At 40.8% G+C, this 17861-nt stretch overlaps 1 protein-coding gene across 25 annotated transcripts in view; it reads left to right on the top strand.

Moving 5' to 3' along the window:
* The window catches only part of AFDN (afadin, adherens junction formation factor), a 214021-nt gene that overhangs the window by 113406 nt on the left and 82754 nt on the right, over positions 1 to 17861 (top strand). For all 25 annotated transcript variants that reach the window (XM_050948994.1, XM_050948986.1, XM_050949007.1 and 22 more), the window contains 2 exons: positions 6537 to 6631; positions 8695 to 8957. In XM_050948994.1, coding sequence (XP_050804951.1) covers positions 6537 to 6631; positions 8695 to 8957 — 358 coding nt within the window. The remainder of the gene's footprint in view (positions 1 to 6536; positions 6632 to 8694; positions 8958 to 17861) is intronic.

Here is a 17861-nt window from a genome sequence, read left to right as displayed (position 1 = left end):
GAATAGAGCCACGAGAATGATTAAATAATTAGAAAACCTACCTTGTAGTGATAGACTCAAGGAGCTCAATCTAGTTAGTTTAACAAAGTGAAGGTTAAGAGTGACTTGACTGCAGTCTACAAGCATCTACATGGGGAGCAAATATTGATAATTGGCTCTTCTGTCTTGCAGAAAAAGGTATAACACGATCCAATGGCTGAAAGTTGAAGCTAGAAAAATTTAGACTGGAAATAAGGTGTACATTTTTAACAGTGAGAGTAATTAACCAGTGGAACAACTTAGCAAGGGTCATGGTGGATTCTCTCACTGAAGATTTTTAAATCATGTTTAGATGTTTTTCTAAAAGATCTGCTCTAGAAATTATTTTGGGGAAGTTATCTGGCTTGTAATTTGTACAGGAGGTCAAACTAGATGATCACAATGGTCACTTTTGGTCTTAGAATATATAAATCAATAAGTAAACCTGCCTGGTTTAAATAGATGTGTGTCCAACATTGCCTTTTGCACTGGTCTAACTTAAAGGTTTAATTTTAAACTGATTTAACTGGTGCTATTCTGTGCATAGCTAGCTAAATAATGATGTATATATCCAGAGTATGTAATACTGAATTGTAGTGTACTTTGTTTCAAGAGTCTACTGTCCTCAAATTTATAAAATCATTGTGTAATATCTTTGAATTGGTAGTTGTGAAAGTGACTATATATCAGTGGTACATTACACTGATTTTTTTGTAGCATAATTAAACAAATATATGAACATTTGATCAGAACTAGTTTTGCAAAACAAATATTGTATAAAGTTCCATCTTTCGTTTTTATATTTTTAAGCTAAAAGATGAATGACAAAGCAGCAGGAAAGTTAATAGTGCCGTATATATTATCAACTTGTTATATTTTAATAGCAAAGTATCTGTGGTTGGCATTGTTGTGGGTTTTTTTAACTGTGCAGGACATGCTTATTACAACTGGAGTTGGTCAGAATTTAGAGTTTTGTCAGAACAAAACCAATTTTTCAAAGATTTCCCATGAACCAGGGACTTAAAAACAAAACAAGAAACCACTGAAACATGGTGTTTCTGAAACTAAATATGCTCCACCAGATTCAACTAATTTTGTCCAGGATCGAAGTGTTTTGTGAAACTTTCAGGTTCAGCAAATCAGTATTTCCATCAAACTAGTTGATCAGAAAATTTCCAGCTAGCTCTCACTACAGCTTTATCTTGTTAGGCAATATGTTGGTAAATCAGAAATTTTCATAAATGACTATTCCCTGAATAGTTTTAGGTGACACGATCACCTTTGCAGATTTTTATTACTTCAAATAATATTCGTTTTCCAGATGCTTGTGGGCACTTTGTAAGAATGTGTGCGTGCAAATACAAATCTTTGAAGAAATTAACACTATTAAGGAAGTCATAGAGAAAATATCTTATCAAGACATTTGAAACGTAAAATACCAAGTTAGGAAAGATATAGTTCATTCTCTACACAGTGATCTAGAAAGGTCTGAGCCGCATAAATAACCAAGTTTAAAATACACAAAAGCTAATTTGATCTCCCTTCCTAAGGTTTATACTTTCATGTTGGCTTATGCTGTCTGTATATGCCAAGTTAGCTCTAACCAACTGCGTCTAGAGTGAGAATCTGTAAGCATTTTTCTGCACCTGTGCATCTCTGCTAGTGCTACCAATTGTGGCAGATGTAGTGCAGATAGGGTGCCGACATCTTTACCATGAAGTTTTTATGTCTAGACCAGTAAAAATTTTAGACTATACCATCATGTGTCTGTATGTGTATAAAATAAAACACAGATCAGTGTTATACACTTATTTATTGTGCACCTTCTACTACTTAACATGCAATGTGCCCAATAATGCACATCTCCTAGAAATTTTACAACATTTCGAAGTTCAGAGCTTCAAATAAAAAATTGATAGTTTTAAAATTAGTATCCTGCCAAATAAATATTTCCTTTCAATCTCAAATGTATAATTCCCCCTTGACACAGACACATCCCTCCTACCCTTCCCCCAAAAAACCTGCATGGTCTGAGTCCCAGGATAAACCATATTTCCATTCTGGATCAGTGACAGGTTTAAAGTTTGATACCTTTGACCTATTAGGGAAAGGAACAACTTTCTTAAACTGTAAGTTTTTGGAGGCTGGGATTGTATTTTATATATGTAAACAAGACCTAACCCATTGTAATAATTAACACCATTGGAATGGGACTGTTACAGGCTTTCCAATGAGAAATGCTGTGTTTGCTTCTATCTGTTGAAAATTCAAGTTAGATCTTAACATTGTGGAATTACGATGAATGGAAAAGTACTCTTCAGAGGTTTCTAAAGTTTTATTAAATCTAGTTTTCTCTCTCTCTCTCTCTCTCTCTCTCTCTCTCGCCTGTAAAGTTGTTCTCATGATAACTAAGACACCTAACTTTATTAGTGGATGGATTTTTAAAAAAAGTACTAATTCTTTTTTTTAAGAAACTATAAAATATGTGGCATATGCATGGTGATATAAAAGGTTTTATTGGCTTGGACACTCAATGAATAATGAAGATTTTTGTAATTTAGATAAACGAAAACTTTGAACTCCATACCTTGTATTTGTGTGTAATTATATTTTATGGTATGTGTGTCTATGTAGGAAATATCTGACGGTATGATATAAGGTTTTACTAGTAAGAATGTGTGATATGGGTTCACTATTCACAAGAGATAAAATCATGAATGAGAGATATAGATCATCCCAAGCAAGTGCCTATGTTTATGCCTATAGGTATTTTTTCTGTGGCATACATAACAGAAGAACTATTTTAGAAATATCCCAAATAATAAACCTCTCAAATCCTTTTTCAAATCTCTCTGCATGAAAAAACATAGGTGTCTTTGTTAGCATGATTCAAATTCTGGCCTCAGATTACGTCAGTAGCAAACTTTAATTGACTTCAGTGGGGCCAGGATTTCACCCTGAGTCCAACAATAGAAGGCTCAGCAGAATCTGTAAAAATCTTTAAGTAAACTGGCACTGCAGGATATTGAGTTATTGGTCTTTAAAACTGTGGTATTTTTAGATGCAGAATAGTTGCCACTAGTACAGACCTGAAATTTGCATCTTCTGGGCCTCAGCCAGGTGTCATTTGGATCTGTGGTGTTGGGAATTCTGAATTTGGGAGGAGGAGGTGGAAACACTTATAGGTTTAAAAACAAAAGTTTGCTGTTTTGAATTTTGTGATGTAAAAATGAGTCCTCAGGAGAAGTATTAATGGGCAGAGTGCAGGTGAGATGATCAAAGGTGTATATGATAAATCATCATGTCTGCCATTTATCACATGGATGTTGCCTCCACATTTGTGTGTGCGTGTAAAGGATTGTTTAATTGCTCTGTAAGATACTATAAATGCCTGGAGTTTTTCTTGAAACATCATATGGTGAAATTTTAGATTTCTGTAGGTTTCTGATTGTGTAACTTACCCATTTAAATTAACAAAATGTGCACCCTTCAGGACTACTGTAGTTACCAAAGTTAACACAGTAAATTTCAGTAGGATACAGTGACTTGAGTTGTGCATTCCTAGTATCAAACATATGGTTAGCTTTTTGCCAGTTGTGCATGCCACATTTGAAGGAATGTAAGAGGTAAATGAATGTTCTCTCATTTTTATCACATAGTCTTGTTTCTTTCTATTCTCCTGTTTCTCTCATCCACCTTAAAATTTTTTCTCTTCTTCTCCATTATCACTTATCTCTTCTCCTGTGTCTTCCTTTATTTTTTTGGTCTGTATGTGGCTTTCATCAGCTTCTGTGCTGTCTTCTGGGTGCTGGCAGTTAAATGTAATTCATTAATATCCTGTTCAAGAAGGCACTGGCATATAGTATTGCAAAGATATGTATGTTTGTGAACTTCGTGGGCAGTGCAGACAGCAGTATAGTGGAAGTAAAGCACCTTGGATGAGGAGAGCAACCTAAGAAGATGAATCTGCAAGGGAAGTGCCCTTTTAAGGATATGGGCTTCTAAAACAGTCATATATTCATTCAGTGGTTCACTGGTAAAGAAGAACTTGCATATCAAGAGAAAATTGAAAAGACGTGAGAATGTTTACCTTAAAAAAGAGATAACTAGAGGGGATGTCATAAAATTATATACACTGAGTGAAAAAGAGAAGGTAGATTAGGTGCTGCTGTTTTCTGTATTTCAGAATGCAAGAACAAGGGAGGACGTTCAATTAAATTGAAAGGTAGCAGATTCAAAACTGATAAAAGGAAATGCTGTCTACACAAAGCAAAATTAGACTATGAAATGTATTGCCATAAAATGTCTGTTGAAACCAAGAATAGAGCAAAAAGGGATTAGACAGTCATGGATAATAAGAATATCTGAAGTTTTGGTAATTAATGAGAACCAAAAAATATAATGAATATATGATTTTGTGCTTCAGGGTTTAGACCAATATCTATTAGAGATTGGGGATGAGAGGGTAATCATCCCAAATCTGCCTACGTTGGGGCTTCTTGTAACTTTTCTAAAGCATCAAGTACTGGTTGCTGTCAAAGACCGAATACTGGGATCAATGGATTGTGGGTTGATCTAGTCTGGCAGTTCCTGTGTTCCTAGACAAAGACCTGAAAATGTAGGTTAACAAAAGCTCAGGAATTAGGAATGATTTTTAAGGGGCTCTCAGGAATCTATGCTAAACTGTCATACTTAGTTCTGGACTATGAATAAATTTTCAATTTCTGACTGATAAAATGTTGTCAAATGAATCACGGGTGTGGAAAAATTTGGATAGACACTATACCTACCTCTTGTTTTCAGATGCTGAAGCATAAAATTGATTTGATTGCTATAAAAAATGTGTAGTGGGGCTGTTTAAATGACATGTATTCTAGACATACAATTGTTCTCCAAACTGAGTTTCAATACAATAATTTTGAGAGATTTCCGGTGGCTTTTGTCCCCATCAAGATCCCATATCTATTGGTTTCCATTTTAATTTACAAAATTACCGCTCCCCCATTGAAGAGCATTTCTACATGTGCTGTAGTTTTGAATAACATTCTCTAGTGCTTTTGTGTACTGACTGAAACTAAAAATAATTGGTATGCTATTTGTAGGCAACAATATTTTTCATCTTGTGGCTAGCTGTGTGCCCCATTCTAGATATCAGACATAGATATTTTGAACTTCTGCACTTGTTTTTTGTGGGGGGAAAGTAAGATGCATAAGTTTCTGTTAGCATTAAAAGCTGTAATACCTACCTGTAAAATGAGTTTGTGTATATGCATGAAAATCAATGGTAGATGGCTAAAAGAGATGGCAGCTAAGTTCTCTCCTCTTCGATATGTCTCACTAAAAGGGGTGTGTACGTATGTGAGCACATTTGATTTTCTTTGATAGGAAAGCGAGAGTAGGGGCTAGTGTGTACATTTTAAAGATAATAATACTCTTAGGGTCTCCGGTTCCTCTTTTATCCCTGGTTTCATTTTCTGCAAGATCAAAATGTAGGTTGCTGGAACTAAAGATAAGCTCAGGAGGAACATTACTGCAGTCGGTCCTCTTACAATGTATCATAGTTGTCATTTCTCATCCTTGAGGAGGAAGCTGACACATAGGCATATATTCAGTAGGGTAACAGTTTTTACAAGGATCTTTTTCTTTTCCTTTTTTTTTTCTTTTTTTTTGTTTTGGCTTTTTGACTTATTTCAGCATCTGGTAAAAGGGAAAAAAATTGGTCTCACAGGCTACCTGACACAGGGCTGGTCTACACTAGGGGGGGAAATCGATCTAACATACGCAACTTCAGCTACCTGAATAACGTAGCTGAAGTCGAAATATCTTAGATTGAATTACCTACTGTGCTCACGGCGCGGGATCGATGTCCGCGGCTCCTGCTGACGACTCCGCTACTGCCGTTCGGGTTGGTGGAGTTCCGGGATCGATAGGAGCTTGTTCGGGGATCGATATATTGCGTCTCATCTAGACGCAATATATCGATCCCCGAGAAATCAGTTGCTACCTGCCGATACAGCGAGTTGTGAAGACGTAGCCCCAGTGATGGAGGTATTGATGGCAATATCCATTTCATAGAGGTGCTGTGGTAGAGACAATGTGGTGTTGACATCTACACATTTCATACAAATATTTTTGAAATCTTTTATTTTTTTCTTTCTCTGTTCGTATATATCAGAAGCTTTAGGAAAATGACTTCTATACTGTAAGCTACTGTTTAAGCACAAATGGAAATATAAAAATATGTACAGTAGAAAGCTCTAATGAAAAGATTATTTTCCTTTCTGTAGTTGCTAAAGCAATTTTCTTTTGCATAGGCTTTCCTATTTAATATTTACCATCCATATTATCTTTTTTCACAAAAACTTGAGCAACTCTTCAGTGTTTCTAACGAAGTTTAAGGACACAAATTAGATTAATTTTTGGTTAACATTAATTCAGAATTAGGAGTTTTGTAACATTAATTAGAAATAATCAAGCTGTAATATTTGCAAATCAAGTACTTTACACTTACTCTACAGATGGTTCTGACTCCAGAGATAAGCCAAAACTCTATCGTCTACAATTAAGTGTCACTGAAGTTGGAACTGAAAAATTTGATGACAATTCCATCCAGGTGAGGAAAAACAGCCTCAAGTGAAAGAGGTGATCTGAACTTCAACCAGTCACATGTGTAATCCTGGGAACTAGCTCGGTTCACTGAGGACCATGACTATTTAATTATTTAACCCTCTCAGCCTGGGCCTCAGGCTTTCCTTTAGTAAGCATTAATTCAAAATGCATTTAAAAAAAGCCACTCTGTACCTACCAATTTACTTCATCCTGACCACATCTGGCTGATGTGACTTGCTTTTAAAAGTCAGAAGGGCATATAAATCTAAATGCAAACACAAATGATTTTCTGTTGCTTGGAATGCTTTGATTTGTTTTTTCCATTTTGCTTAAAGAAGAAACTGAAGGTTTGATCCTTTAAACACAAAAATGAATACAGATAGTCCTTCGACTTGTGACACAATTGGTTCCTGAAAATTGCGTCGTAAGTCGAAACGTCGTAACTCTGAACCTCAATCCACTCCATTGTGTGACCAAGCATCGTAAAGTTGAAACCAATTGTTGTAAATTCAATCAGAATGCCTCATAGTCTTTAATGTATTTATCCTCACAACAGCCCTGTGATCTAGGGAAGTACTGTTATCCCCATTTTACAAATGAGGAACTGAGGCACAGAGAGACTGTAACTTGTCCTGAGTCACACATGATGTTTGTGGCAGAGGAGTCTCTCATGTCCCAGGCTACCATTTAACCACGGAACCATCCATCCTCATCCACTTTACTAGTATGGAAGTATTTGCAGGTTCAAGTCTTTTATCCACAAAAGGACTCAAGTGTTGCAGTATCTACCTTTTAGACCTCTTGAAAATTACTGGAATTCACAAACCCTGAGTTTTAGTTGCTTAAAACGAATGGGAAGATAAAAGTACCTGGAGAATGGGATCCACAAAAGTCAGCTCGCTAGTTGGGGAGCTACTTAAGCCCCACCCCTCTTGGATCCAAGCTGTGGGGAAATGCCTATCTCTGTTAGTGATCTGCAGCTGGGAACCCCTCACCAGGAGTCAGGCAGCTTAGACATCCAAGCAGTTTCTTGCAAGAAAGACTTAGGTGCCTGCCTAACTCCACACAGATGGCTGTGGGGGAGAGGCCTCCCTTATCCCAGTGACTGAGGTACTCACTAGGATGTGGGAGGCCTCTTCTCAATTCTCCCTGCTGCCTGATGAGAAGGCATTTGAACAAAGATCTCCCATATCTCAGGTTAATGCTCTAATCATTGGTCTTATGGGATAGTCTGACATGAGCCATCTGTCTCTTGTTGAAGCCATTCCACTTTAATAAAATATTTGGGCCAGAAGCTGAGAGAATCACTCTCTAATCCAGTGACTAGGTCATTCACCAGAGAGCTGGTAGATCCCTGTTCAAATCTCTTCTTATTAGAAAGAAGAGGGAATTGAACCGGAGTTTTCCCGTCCCAGGTAATTACCCTAACTACTGGGCTAAGAGTTATAAGGGAGGCCTCCTTCCCCTCTCTCCCCCCTTACGTGGAGTTAGGCGTGCTCAAAGCTTGCCTTCCAGATCAGACCACACAGGCAAGGTAGGTGGGTCAGTGCCTATCTTCCCCTAGGCTGAGAATTGTGCTGGGATTGAAGTATCAGGTAGCTGTGTGCATGCTCAGAGGCACAATCTTAAATACTTAAGGACCTTCTACAGCAAAAATTTAGGCACCAAAGGAACCTATAGGGTTAGGTGGTTTTGTGTGGATCATAGTGGTGCCTAAAACTCTGACTTAGGCTCCTAAGTCCCTTTGTGGATCTAGCAATACAATTATGGGCAGCATATTTATAACAAAACAGTTTATTAATAATGTGCAAAGTATATTTTGAGCGGAAATATTTAGCTAAATATGCTGCAAAAATATGTTATGGTTGTCTTCACTTGGAGCAAAGCTTAAGCTAAGATTAAATTACTGATGCTTTAATTGATAAATTTCTAATGAAAATTCAGAGGCAGGAGTAAAATATATCAATATACTGCAATTAAGGTGAATTGGAGTACACAGTTATGCTTTGTTTCTGCAGTGATTCTGAGTTAGGTAATTTTAGAACTATTGAATATTTGTATTTCCAGTTGTTTGGTCCAGGAATTCAGTCTCATCACTGTGACCTCACCAATATGGATGGAGTTGTTACTGTTACACCAAGAAGCATTGATGCTGAAACTTATGTAGAAGGTCAGCGTATTTCAGAGACCACCATGCTGCAAAGTGGCATGAAAGTTCAGTTTGGATCATCTCATGTATTTAAATTTGTGGATCCCAGTCAGGACCACATTATTCCTAAAAGAACTCTAGATGCAGGTCTCATGATCAAAGGTCCAAGGCACAAAACTGGGTGAGTACACAATCATTTTTTGAGTGAAGAAAATATAGAGCCTTGAAATAATAAAATAATATGGAGTCTTGAGTGTAAGACCATCAGGCTATGAGTGCCTACTCTTAATTGTTCCAAGTAAAATTTATAGTAGAAATATAACTATTATAATACTTTAGCTCCACCTTGTGAAGTTTTTAGGACTTGCATATGTTTCGTTATTAAATATAGAAGTATTTTTTTCTCATGACACTGATTCAGCAGTCCAAAATGAGGAGGAGTCTGGTGGGGAAGAAATTATTAGAATCCTAATATATTTCACGACAGCTCAGTCAAACACCAGAAACATATGGAATTTATTAACTTTACTTAGTGAGTCTGGTGCTGTTCTTTTCCCTTAGACAGTAACTTCGGAAGTTTCGTTAGACTAGATGTGAATAAACAAAACAGAAAAAGATGCATCTCTGCTGTTTGCCACTTACGCTAGATTTTATCTTGATTTTTATCAAGAGTTTCTAAAATATCTGGATTCCCCCTCAGAAATGGATGATTGCAAAACTCCATTTGAGATGTCAGAATAGGGAGCCCAATATTTTATCTTGTGGTGTTGTCTTCCAAATGTGTAACAGTTGCTTCGCTTTTTTCTGTGCCTAGAATCCAGCAATCCTAAGTTTTCCCCTATCATTTGTGCTCATATTATTTTGATGGGTGCAGTATAAAAACATAGATTAGATAGGAGGACAAATATTGCCTGGCCTTAGGGCTTCTTGTTCATTGGGAATGGAAATATTCAGAGAGCCACAGGATCTGAAACCATATGGAACTACTTGGAAGGTGTAAAATATTGATGGTCTGCTCTCTTCTCTGACTGGTCCAAAGGAAACTACTAGAGTAGGATGTTCTGGATGGAAGAAAATGAGGCACAAAAGCTGATTATGTAAGAAAGTATCCGTTGTGAAACACATTGGATGAGAAGAGGCATATTATCTTGTCATTGAATTGCTAGTTAATTTTTTAAATCTATGCTTTTACCACAGTCATCTTCCTATTCTGGATTTTTGTTTAAAACTCAAAGTACACATGGGCATTCAGGATAAGAAGTTAGAGAGAATTTTGTGAAAGTTGCTTTTCTGTGATGTTCTTTATGGATAAAAAGTTTTATTCCTTGAAAGGCATTGGTCCAGAATCAGTCAACAGGTTTCTGTCCTTTTTTTCTGACACCTCCACCACCACCACCAATATCAGAGCAAGTCAGGTCAACTTTTGAAGTATAGGTTATAGATGTTACATTCCTTTCAAGGTCACAAAATACAATAAACCCATCTGACAACTCTTGGACAGTACCATACTTGTGAATTTGTATTGTTTTTAAAAATATTCACGGTCCAAAGAATGTGTAGGAGGAGTTCCTCTCCTTGGCGAGCATTCAGAAATGTAATCCTAACTGAGAGCAATGAAAAAAGTGTCACCTTTGTAAAACTTACGCAGTTAAAACTATTTTATGTTCTTCAGCTAAATAAACCACGGGTAAAAACTACTGTTTAACGATTATTTTAAATTATGATCTGAGGAGTGACATTAGTAAACAGTGTATTGTAATATTTGAAACTCATAGATTCTTTTGCAAAAAGGCTGTACTCATTTATTGAGTCCTCTCTGAGATCTGTTGCTGTGCATATTTTCTCAGTTCAGATCAGACCAAAAGTCTGTGAAGTTGATAATTTTATAGTTGATATGCAGCTTTTTTCTCTACAGGACTACTGCAGTAATTAGAAAGTAGCACCTCTTTTGGTGACTTAGGTATCTTTTCTCAGGTCCAGAAATATCAATTGTTATAATTAATCTCTGATGTCTATCCTCATAGAGTGGGTATTGGCGTACTGCTGCAACAGAAACCTTTATGTGTAATGGGGGTACCTAAAACACACACAAGGTTATATTTTCATTGGCTTCTCCCCTGTGCTGGGATTTGGCTTCAAATTCCCTAATTTTGTCATCTTGCAGACTCCCATTGGTTATAGGGGTGTCTAATTATGCTTTTGAGTTTTTCATGCTAGAAAAGTTTTTTGCCAGGGAATATAAGGTGATACAAGGAGGCCCCATCTCTGTGTAGTAATCAGATCTTTGATAGTTCATGGATAATATTTTCATTGAAGAATTAATTTTTTATAACAGTGTTATCAAAACCCAGGAAAACATATTTGTTTCCTATCCTGTGGTCAGTGTAATGAAATTTGTATCATGTAGAGGTTTCCATTTTAAGTGTGTAGCCTTTTTATCAATCAATAGGCAAAAAGGATTGCAGTTCACTAAAAATCGATGTGCATATTCTGGTTCATTTGTCCAAATTAGTCTATGTGCAGAAGACTAAAGAGGCTCACTGCAGGCTGCACTCCTAAAACATAGCAAATTGTAAAGCACTTAAGGGTACACCAGACTCTCCAGGCTTCAAGGAGTGTTGTGTTTCCAGCAAGGCGATCTCAGTTGCAGACAAGCACTCCCAGCAGACAAGCACTCCCAGTGTATCTGCTGCCTCGGTGAGGGCCGCAGCCAACTAAAGTGTTCCCTCTATCAGCAGCTATCATAACTATAAAGGGAAGGGAACAGCTCTCCTGTGTACAATACTATAAAATCACTCATGGCCAGAGACACCAAAATCCTTTTATCTGTAAAGGGTTAAGAAGCTCAGGAAACCTGGCTGACACCTGACCCAAAGGACCAATAAGGGAACAAGATACTTTCAAATCTTGGTGGGGAGAAGTCTTTTGTTTGTGCTCTTTGTTTTGGGAGTTGTTCGCTCTTGGGACTGAGAGGGACCAGACATCAATCCAGGCTCTCCAAATCTTTCTGAACCAGTCTCTCATATTTCAAACTTGTAAGTAACAGCCAGGCAAGGCGTGTTAGTCTTATTTTTGTTTTCTCAGCTTGTAAATGTTCCTTTTTGCTGAGAGAATTTTACCTCTGTTTGCTGTAACTTTGAACCTAAGGCTAGAGAGGGTTCCTCTGGGCTATATGAATCTGATTACCCTGTAATGTATTTTCCATCCTGATTTTACAGAGATGATTTTTACCTTTCTTTAATTAAAAGCTTTCTTTTAAGAACCTGATTGATTTTTCCTTGTTTTAATATCCAAGGGGTTTGGATCTGGACTCACCAGGAATTGGTGGGGGAAAGAAGGGGGGATGGTTAAATTCTCCTTGTATTAAGATCCAAGGGGTTGGATCAGTGTTCACCAGGAACTTGGTGAGAGAGTCTCTCGAGGCTACCCAGGGAGGGGAAGATTTGGGGAGGAAAGGGGGTGTTCCAGACAGAAATCTGGATGGTGGCAGCGAAACCGGATCTAAGCTGGTAGTTAAGCTTAGAAGTGTTTATGCAGGTCCCCACATCTGTATCCTAAAGTTCAGAGTGGGGGAGGAACTTTGACATGGTGGCAGAGCGGTGGGATCATTTTAAAACAAAAGCCAGTAGGATTTTTTTTCTCCTTTCTAGCTGCTTAGAAAGCAGCCTGAAGGCAGAGGTGTTGAGTTTTTTTAACAAAGGTCTTTGTTAAGAGAAGGAATTTACAGGCTGAATTGTTTTTTCTTTCTTTCTACCTCTCGGGTATAGCTAGTTAGAAAGTCTCTGTTAACCAAGCAGCCCTGAGCTGAGTGCATCTCAGTTTCAGTGAACTGCAGAAGGGTGTGGCCCAGCAGAAGAAAGCAGGAAAATGAGTACCAGTGACGCCGCTAATAAACTAGAGCTGGCCAGACTGGAAGCAACAGAGAAAGAAAATGAACATAAGAGATGGATGGAACTAAAACAATTAGAAATTAGTATTTTGGAGGCAGAAAATGCAAGGGAAGAAACTGCCCACAAGAGAGCTATGGAGGCGAAACAAAAAGAGATGGAGGAGAGGGAAAGAGAGAAAGCATGAACTGGAATTAGCAAGGGCTAAGCAGGATTTACCAGCCAACCCTCACAACCCTTCTCCAGGTACTGCTTCCCATCCCAAAAAATTCCCCACCTACAAGGCAGGTGGTGATACTGAGGCCTTCTTAGAAAATTTCAAAAGGGCCTGCCTTGGGTACCGCTTCTCTACAGACCAGTGCATGATAGAGCTGAGGCCACAGTTCAGTGGACTCTTAGCAGAGGTGGCGGCTGAAATGCCTAAGGAACACACGAACAATTATTGACTTTTTCAAACTAAGGCCAGAATCAGAACGAGGCTAACACCTGAGCATGCCTGTCAGCGGTTCAGAGCCCTAGGGTGGAAACCAGATGTGTCATTTACCCGAAACGCCTACCACATTGGAAAGAATTGGGATACCTGGATATCAAGAGCAAGTGCTGAATCTTTGGAAGAGCTGTCCTTCCTAATGCAAATGGAGCAGTTCTTAGAGAGTGTCCTTGAGGAAATAGAAAGGTACATCCTAGATGGGAAGCCCAAAACTCTAACCAAGGCAGGGGAGATTGGAGCCAAATAGGTGGAAGTGGCAGAAAAGAAAAAAAACTACTAGCAGTTGGAGCGAATATCAGAAAGGGCAAACTGAAACCAAACCCTATCACCGGGGGTAACTCAAGCCCCCACCTACAACCCAAGGAAAGCCCCAGACACCTTTATTGTCCCACCTCACCAGTCTCCAGCAACTCACCTCGGCCCAGTGACCAGTCAGCTGGGCGATGTTTGTTTTAAATGTAATGAACTGGGACAGATAAAGGCCCACTGCCCCAAGAACCCCAACTGATTACAGTTCATTACACCACAATCACACCAAAGATCCCCAGGCCCAGATGCCTCTCAAATACCCTCGGAGCGCAGGGAAACCTTGAGAGTGGGCGGAAAGAAGGTTATCGCTTGGAGGGACACTGGGGCACAAGTGTCAGCTGTCCACCAATCCTTAGTGGATCCCCAGTTCATCAACCCAGAGGCCCAAGTGACAATTCACCCATTCATGTCAAAATCGTTAAACTTGCCTACAGCTGAGTTGCCTGTCCAGTACAAGGGCTGGTCGGGAATGTGGATTTTTGCAGTCTATGACAATTATCCCATCCCCATGCTGCTGGGGGAAGACTTGGCCAACCCTGTGAAGCTAGCCAAGAGGGTGGGAATTGGCACACGCAGCCAGGCTAAGCAAGCTTTCACATCTATCCCTGTTCGTGAGCCTTACACCAGGGCCCCGTCTGTGTTACCAGAGACCCAGACAGAAGTGGTGGAACTGGATCCCCTGCCAACACCTGCAACAGCCATAGTGGATCCAATCCCAGAGACCCAGCCAAAGCCCATTGCAGAACCGGAAGTGGCAAAGCAACCAGCACCAGGACCATTGCCGGCACTGACTCCAGCGCTTGCAAATCCATCTACAGCTCCAACGCCAGAAGGCACCAGCGGGCCTGAACTGGCAGAAGCAGCAGGTAACCTTACCCAAGAGGCCCAACCAGAGCCTGAAATATCACATAGTGCACCAGTGGAGAGTTGTTCACAATCAACGAAAACGACCCATCACCTACATTGCTTCCAGAGGGACCAAGCCCAAGTCCCCAATCCAAGGAGGAACTGATGTCTCCAGCCTTAAGGGAACAGTTCCAGGCTGAGCAGGAAGCAGATGACAGCCTTCAGAAAGCTTGGGTGGCGGCACAGAGCACTCCACAGCCTCTCAGCTCTTCTAACGGATCCTGGTTTGTTGTAGAACAAGGACTTTTATACAAGGAAACTCTTTCTGGTGGACACCAGGAAAACTGGCATTCTCAAAGACAGTTAGTAGTTCCAACTAAGTACCGGGTAAAGCTCTTGAGCTTAGCTCATGATCATCCCAGTGGCCATTCTGGGGTGAATAGAACCAATGACCATTTGAGGAAGTCCTTCCACTGGGAAGGAATGGGCAAGGACATTGCTAATTGTGTCCGATCTTGTGAGGTGTGCCAACGAATGGGAAAGCTCCAAGACCAGGTCAAAGCCCCTCTCCAGCCACTCACCATAATTGAGGTCCCATTTCTGCGAGTAGCTGTGGATATTCTGGGTCCTTTCCCAAAAAAGACCCCCAGAGGAAAGCAGTACATACTGACTTTCGTGGATTTTGCTACCCGATTGCCAGAAACAGTAACTCTAAACAACATCAGGGCTAAAAGTGTGTGCCAGGCCTTAGCAGACATTTTTGCCAGGATAGGTTGACCCTCCAACATCCTTAGAGATTCAGGAACTAATTTCCGGGCAAGGACAATGAAAAATCTATGGAAAGCTCATGGGGTGAATCACTTGGTTGCCACCCCTTACCACCATCAAAGCAATGGCCTGGTGGAGAGGTTTAATGGAACTTTGGGGGCCATGATACGTAAATTTGTAAATGATTGAGACTTAGTGTTGCAGCAGTTGCTTTTTGCCTACAGTGCTGTACCACATCCCAGTTTAGGGTTTTCACCATTTGAACTTGTGTATGGCTACGGGGCCATTACAGTTGGTGAAGCAGCAATGAGAGGGGTTTACGCCTTCTCCAAGAACTAATATTCTAGACTTTGTAAGCAACCTACAAAGCACCCTCCGACACTCTTTGGCCCTTGCTAAAGAAAACCTAAAGGATGTTCAGGAAGAGCAAAAGGCCTGATATGATAAACATACCAGAGAACGTTCCTTCAAAGTAGGGGACCAAGTTATGGTCTTGAAGGCGCTCCAGGCCCATAAGATGGAAGTGTCATGGGAAGGGCCATTCACAGTCCAAGAGCACCTGGGAGCTGTTAACTATCTCATAGCATTCCCCACCTCAACCCTAAAGCCTAAAGTGTACCATGTTAATTCTCTAAAGCCCTTTTATTTCAGAGAATTAAAGGTTTGTCAGTTTATAGCCCAGGGAGGAGATGACGCTGAGTGGCCTGAAGGTGTCTACAACGAAGGAAAAAGTGATGGTGGTGTGGAAGAAGTCAACCTCTCCACAACCCTGGAACATCTGCAGCAGCAACAGATCAAGGAGCTGTGCACTAGCTTTGCACCAGTGTTTATGCAGGTCCCCACATCTGTACCCTAAAGTTCAGAGTTGGGGAGGAACCTTGACAGCAGCTCTGACAGAGATCCCACAAGGGCACAGAGCTCCTCCAAAAAATCATCTTTATGTAGGCGGCTCTCTGACCCAGGCCCTCCAGTGAGCATGAGTCTTCCCCTCAACCTTTGACTTGGAAAGATAGTGGGTTGAAGAAACTGTCTGGGGAGTCCACTCCCAAGTCGAAAAAGAGAGTGGGAAGTCCCCTCAGCGAGCCCAGGAATAGCCGAAAGCGATCACCATCTCACTTGGTTAGTATCCTCAGCACTGCCAGCACCAGGATCTTCTGGCACCCATGCCTAATGGCACAGTCAGTGTCCACTACTGTTAATCGGCTCACAGACCCTTTGGGCTTGGGCACTGAATCTTCGGTACTAAAACACAAGAGCAGATTCCCTAAGATGCTTCTGGTATGTGAGCTCTCATCGGTACCACCAGCAGCATTGACCCACTTGGCACTGGAGAGATTGGTACAGATGAGGTCCCCGTCTCCCTGGCTTCACCACCAAAGCCAGGACATTTGGTATTGGCAGAATTCCATCAGCCTGGTGACCTGGCTATGTTGGAAGTTCCTGACTCTCAGTCCCTTGGTACTCGAACTGAGCCATGGCCAATCAAGGGTTATTTCCCCGACAATTATGCCATGCCCCTCTGATGTCAAGTGGGGAATCGGACAATGAGCCAGAAGGGGTTTCTCTATACTCCTCCAAAGCTCCATATGGGACACACTATCATCAGGGTCCAGGAATGTATCACCAGATGGCACCACCACCATCTTGGTATGATCATCCATGAGCACCTTCACCAGGCCCTATGCTTCCACACTGGCCTCAAGGGCACCAAGCGTCACCTGAGAGCTCCCAGGCACACCCCCTCAGCTACAGCATTGCATACCTCAGGATCCAAAGAAGTGGAGGAGCAGGAGGTGGACACAGAGGAGCAGATCACACCCAAAGCCGTATCCTCTTCTTTGCTGGACAAAGTGATTATACCATCGCCACCTTTCATGATGGATAACTTCCACTTGTTCCAAGTACTGACAAAGAGAGTGGAGGACATGCGTATCTTTAACCACTCCAATAATGCAAAGCATCACCAGCTTATTGACATCCTCCATGCTTCATCTGCTTCCAAAATCACTTTGCCAATCAACAAGGCCATGCTACACCCAGCTAAGATGGTGTGTCAAACCGTGGCCTCAATGACTCCAACATGCAAGTGGATGGACAAAAAACTGATTCCTTTGCGGGGACATCACGAGTTCCTATTCACCCACACACCACCAAATTCCATTGTTATGGATGCTGTGAACTCTCATGGCTGACAGAACCACTCTTAAGACAACACCTATGACAGAGACTGGAAGGTTTATTCCTCGGCCAACTTAAAGTTTCGAATTGCCAGCTACCAGGCACTCACAGCAAAGTATGACTAGATGAATTACAATAAACTACATAACTTTATTGATAAGCTCCCAAAGAGCTCCTGAGATTTCTACAAGGCCGTCATCCCAGAGGGGCAACTGGTAGCAAAAACATCTTTGCAGTCGGCCCTTGATGCTGCTAACACGGCTGCCAGGACCATCTCCACAGCTATGGTAATGAGATGGGAGTCATGGCTCCACCTCTCTGGATTCCTGAAGGAGGTGCAGACCACGGTAGAGGACCTCCCCTTTAAGAATGTGAAGCTCTTCTCCAAGAAGGCCGATGCCTCTCTGTCTGAAGGATTCCAGGGCCACTCTCAGGTCACTGGGAATCTCCACACCAGGGCAAAAGAGACATTTTAACCCTCCATACCAATAGAAGCCTTGTTCATCCCAATTCCCATCACAACGGAACTATGAGCCCCAGCAGAAAAAGAGAAAGTTCTCAAAGTGAAAGCCATCAGGCTCCAACTCCCACTTTTTCCTGGCAGGTG

This window comes from Gopherus flavomarginatus, chromosome 4 (assembly GCF_025201925.1).
Source record: "Gopherus flavomarginatus isolate rGopFla2 chromosome 4, rGopFla2.mat.asm, whole genome shotgun sequence".
In the NCBI taxonomy this organism is placed as follows: domain Eukaryota; kingdom Metazoa; phylum Chordata; order Testudines; family Testudinidae; genus Gopherus; species Gopherus flavomarginatus.
This window is presented reverse-complemented; position numbering and strand designations above follow the sequence as displayed.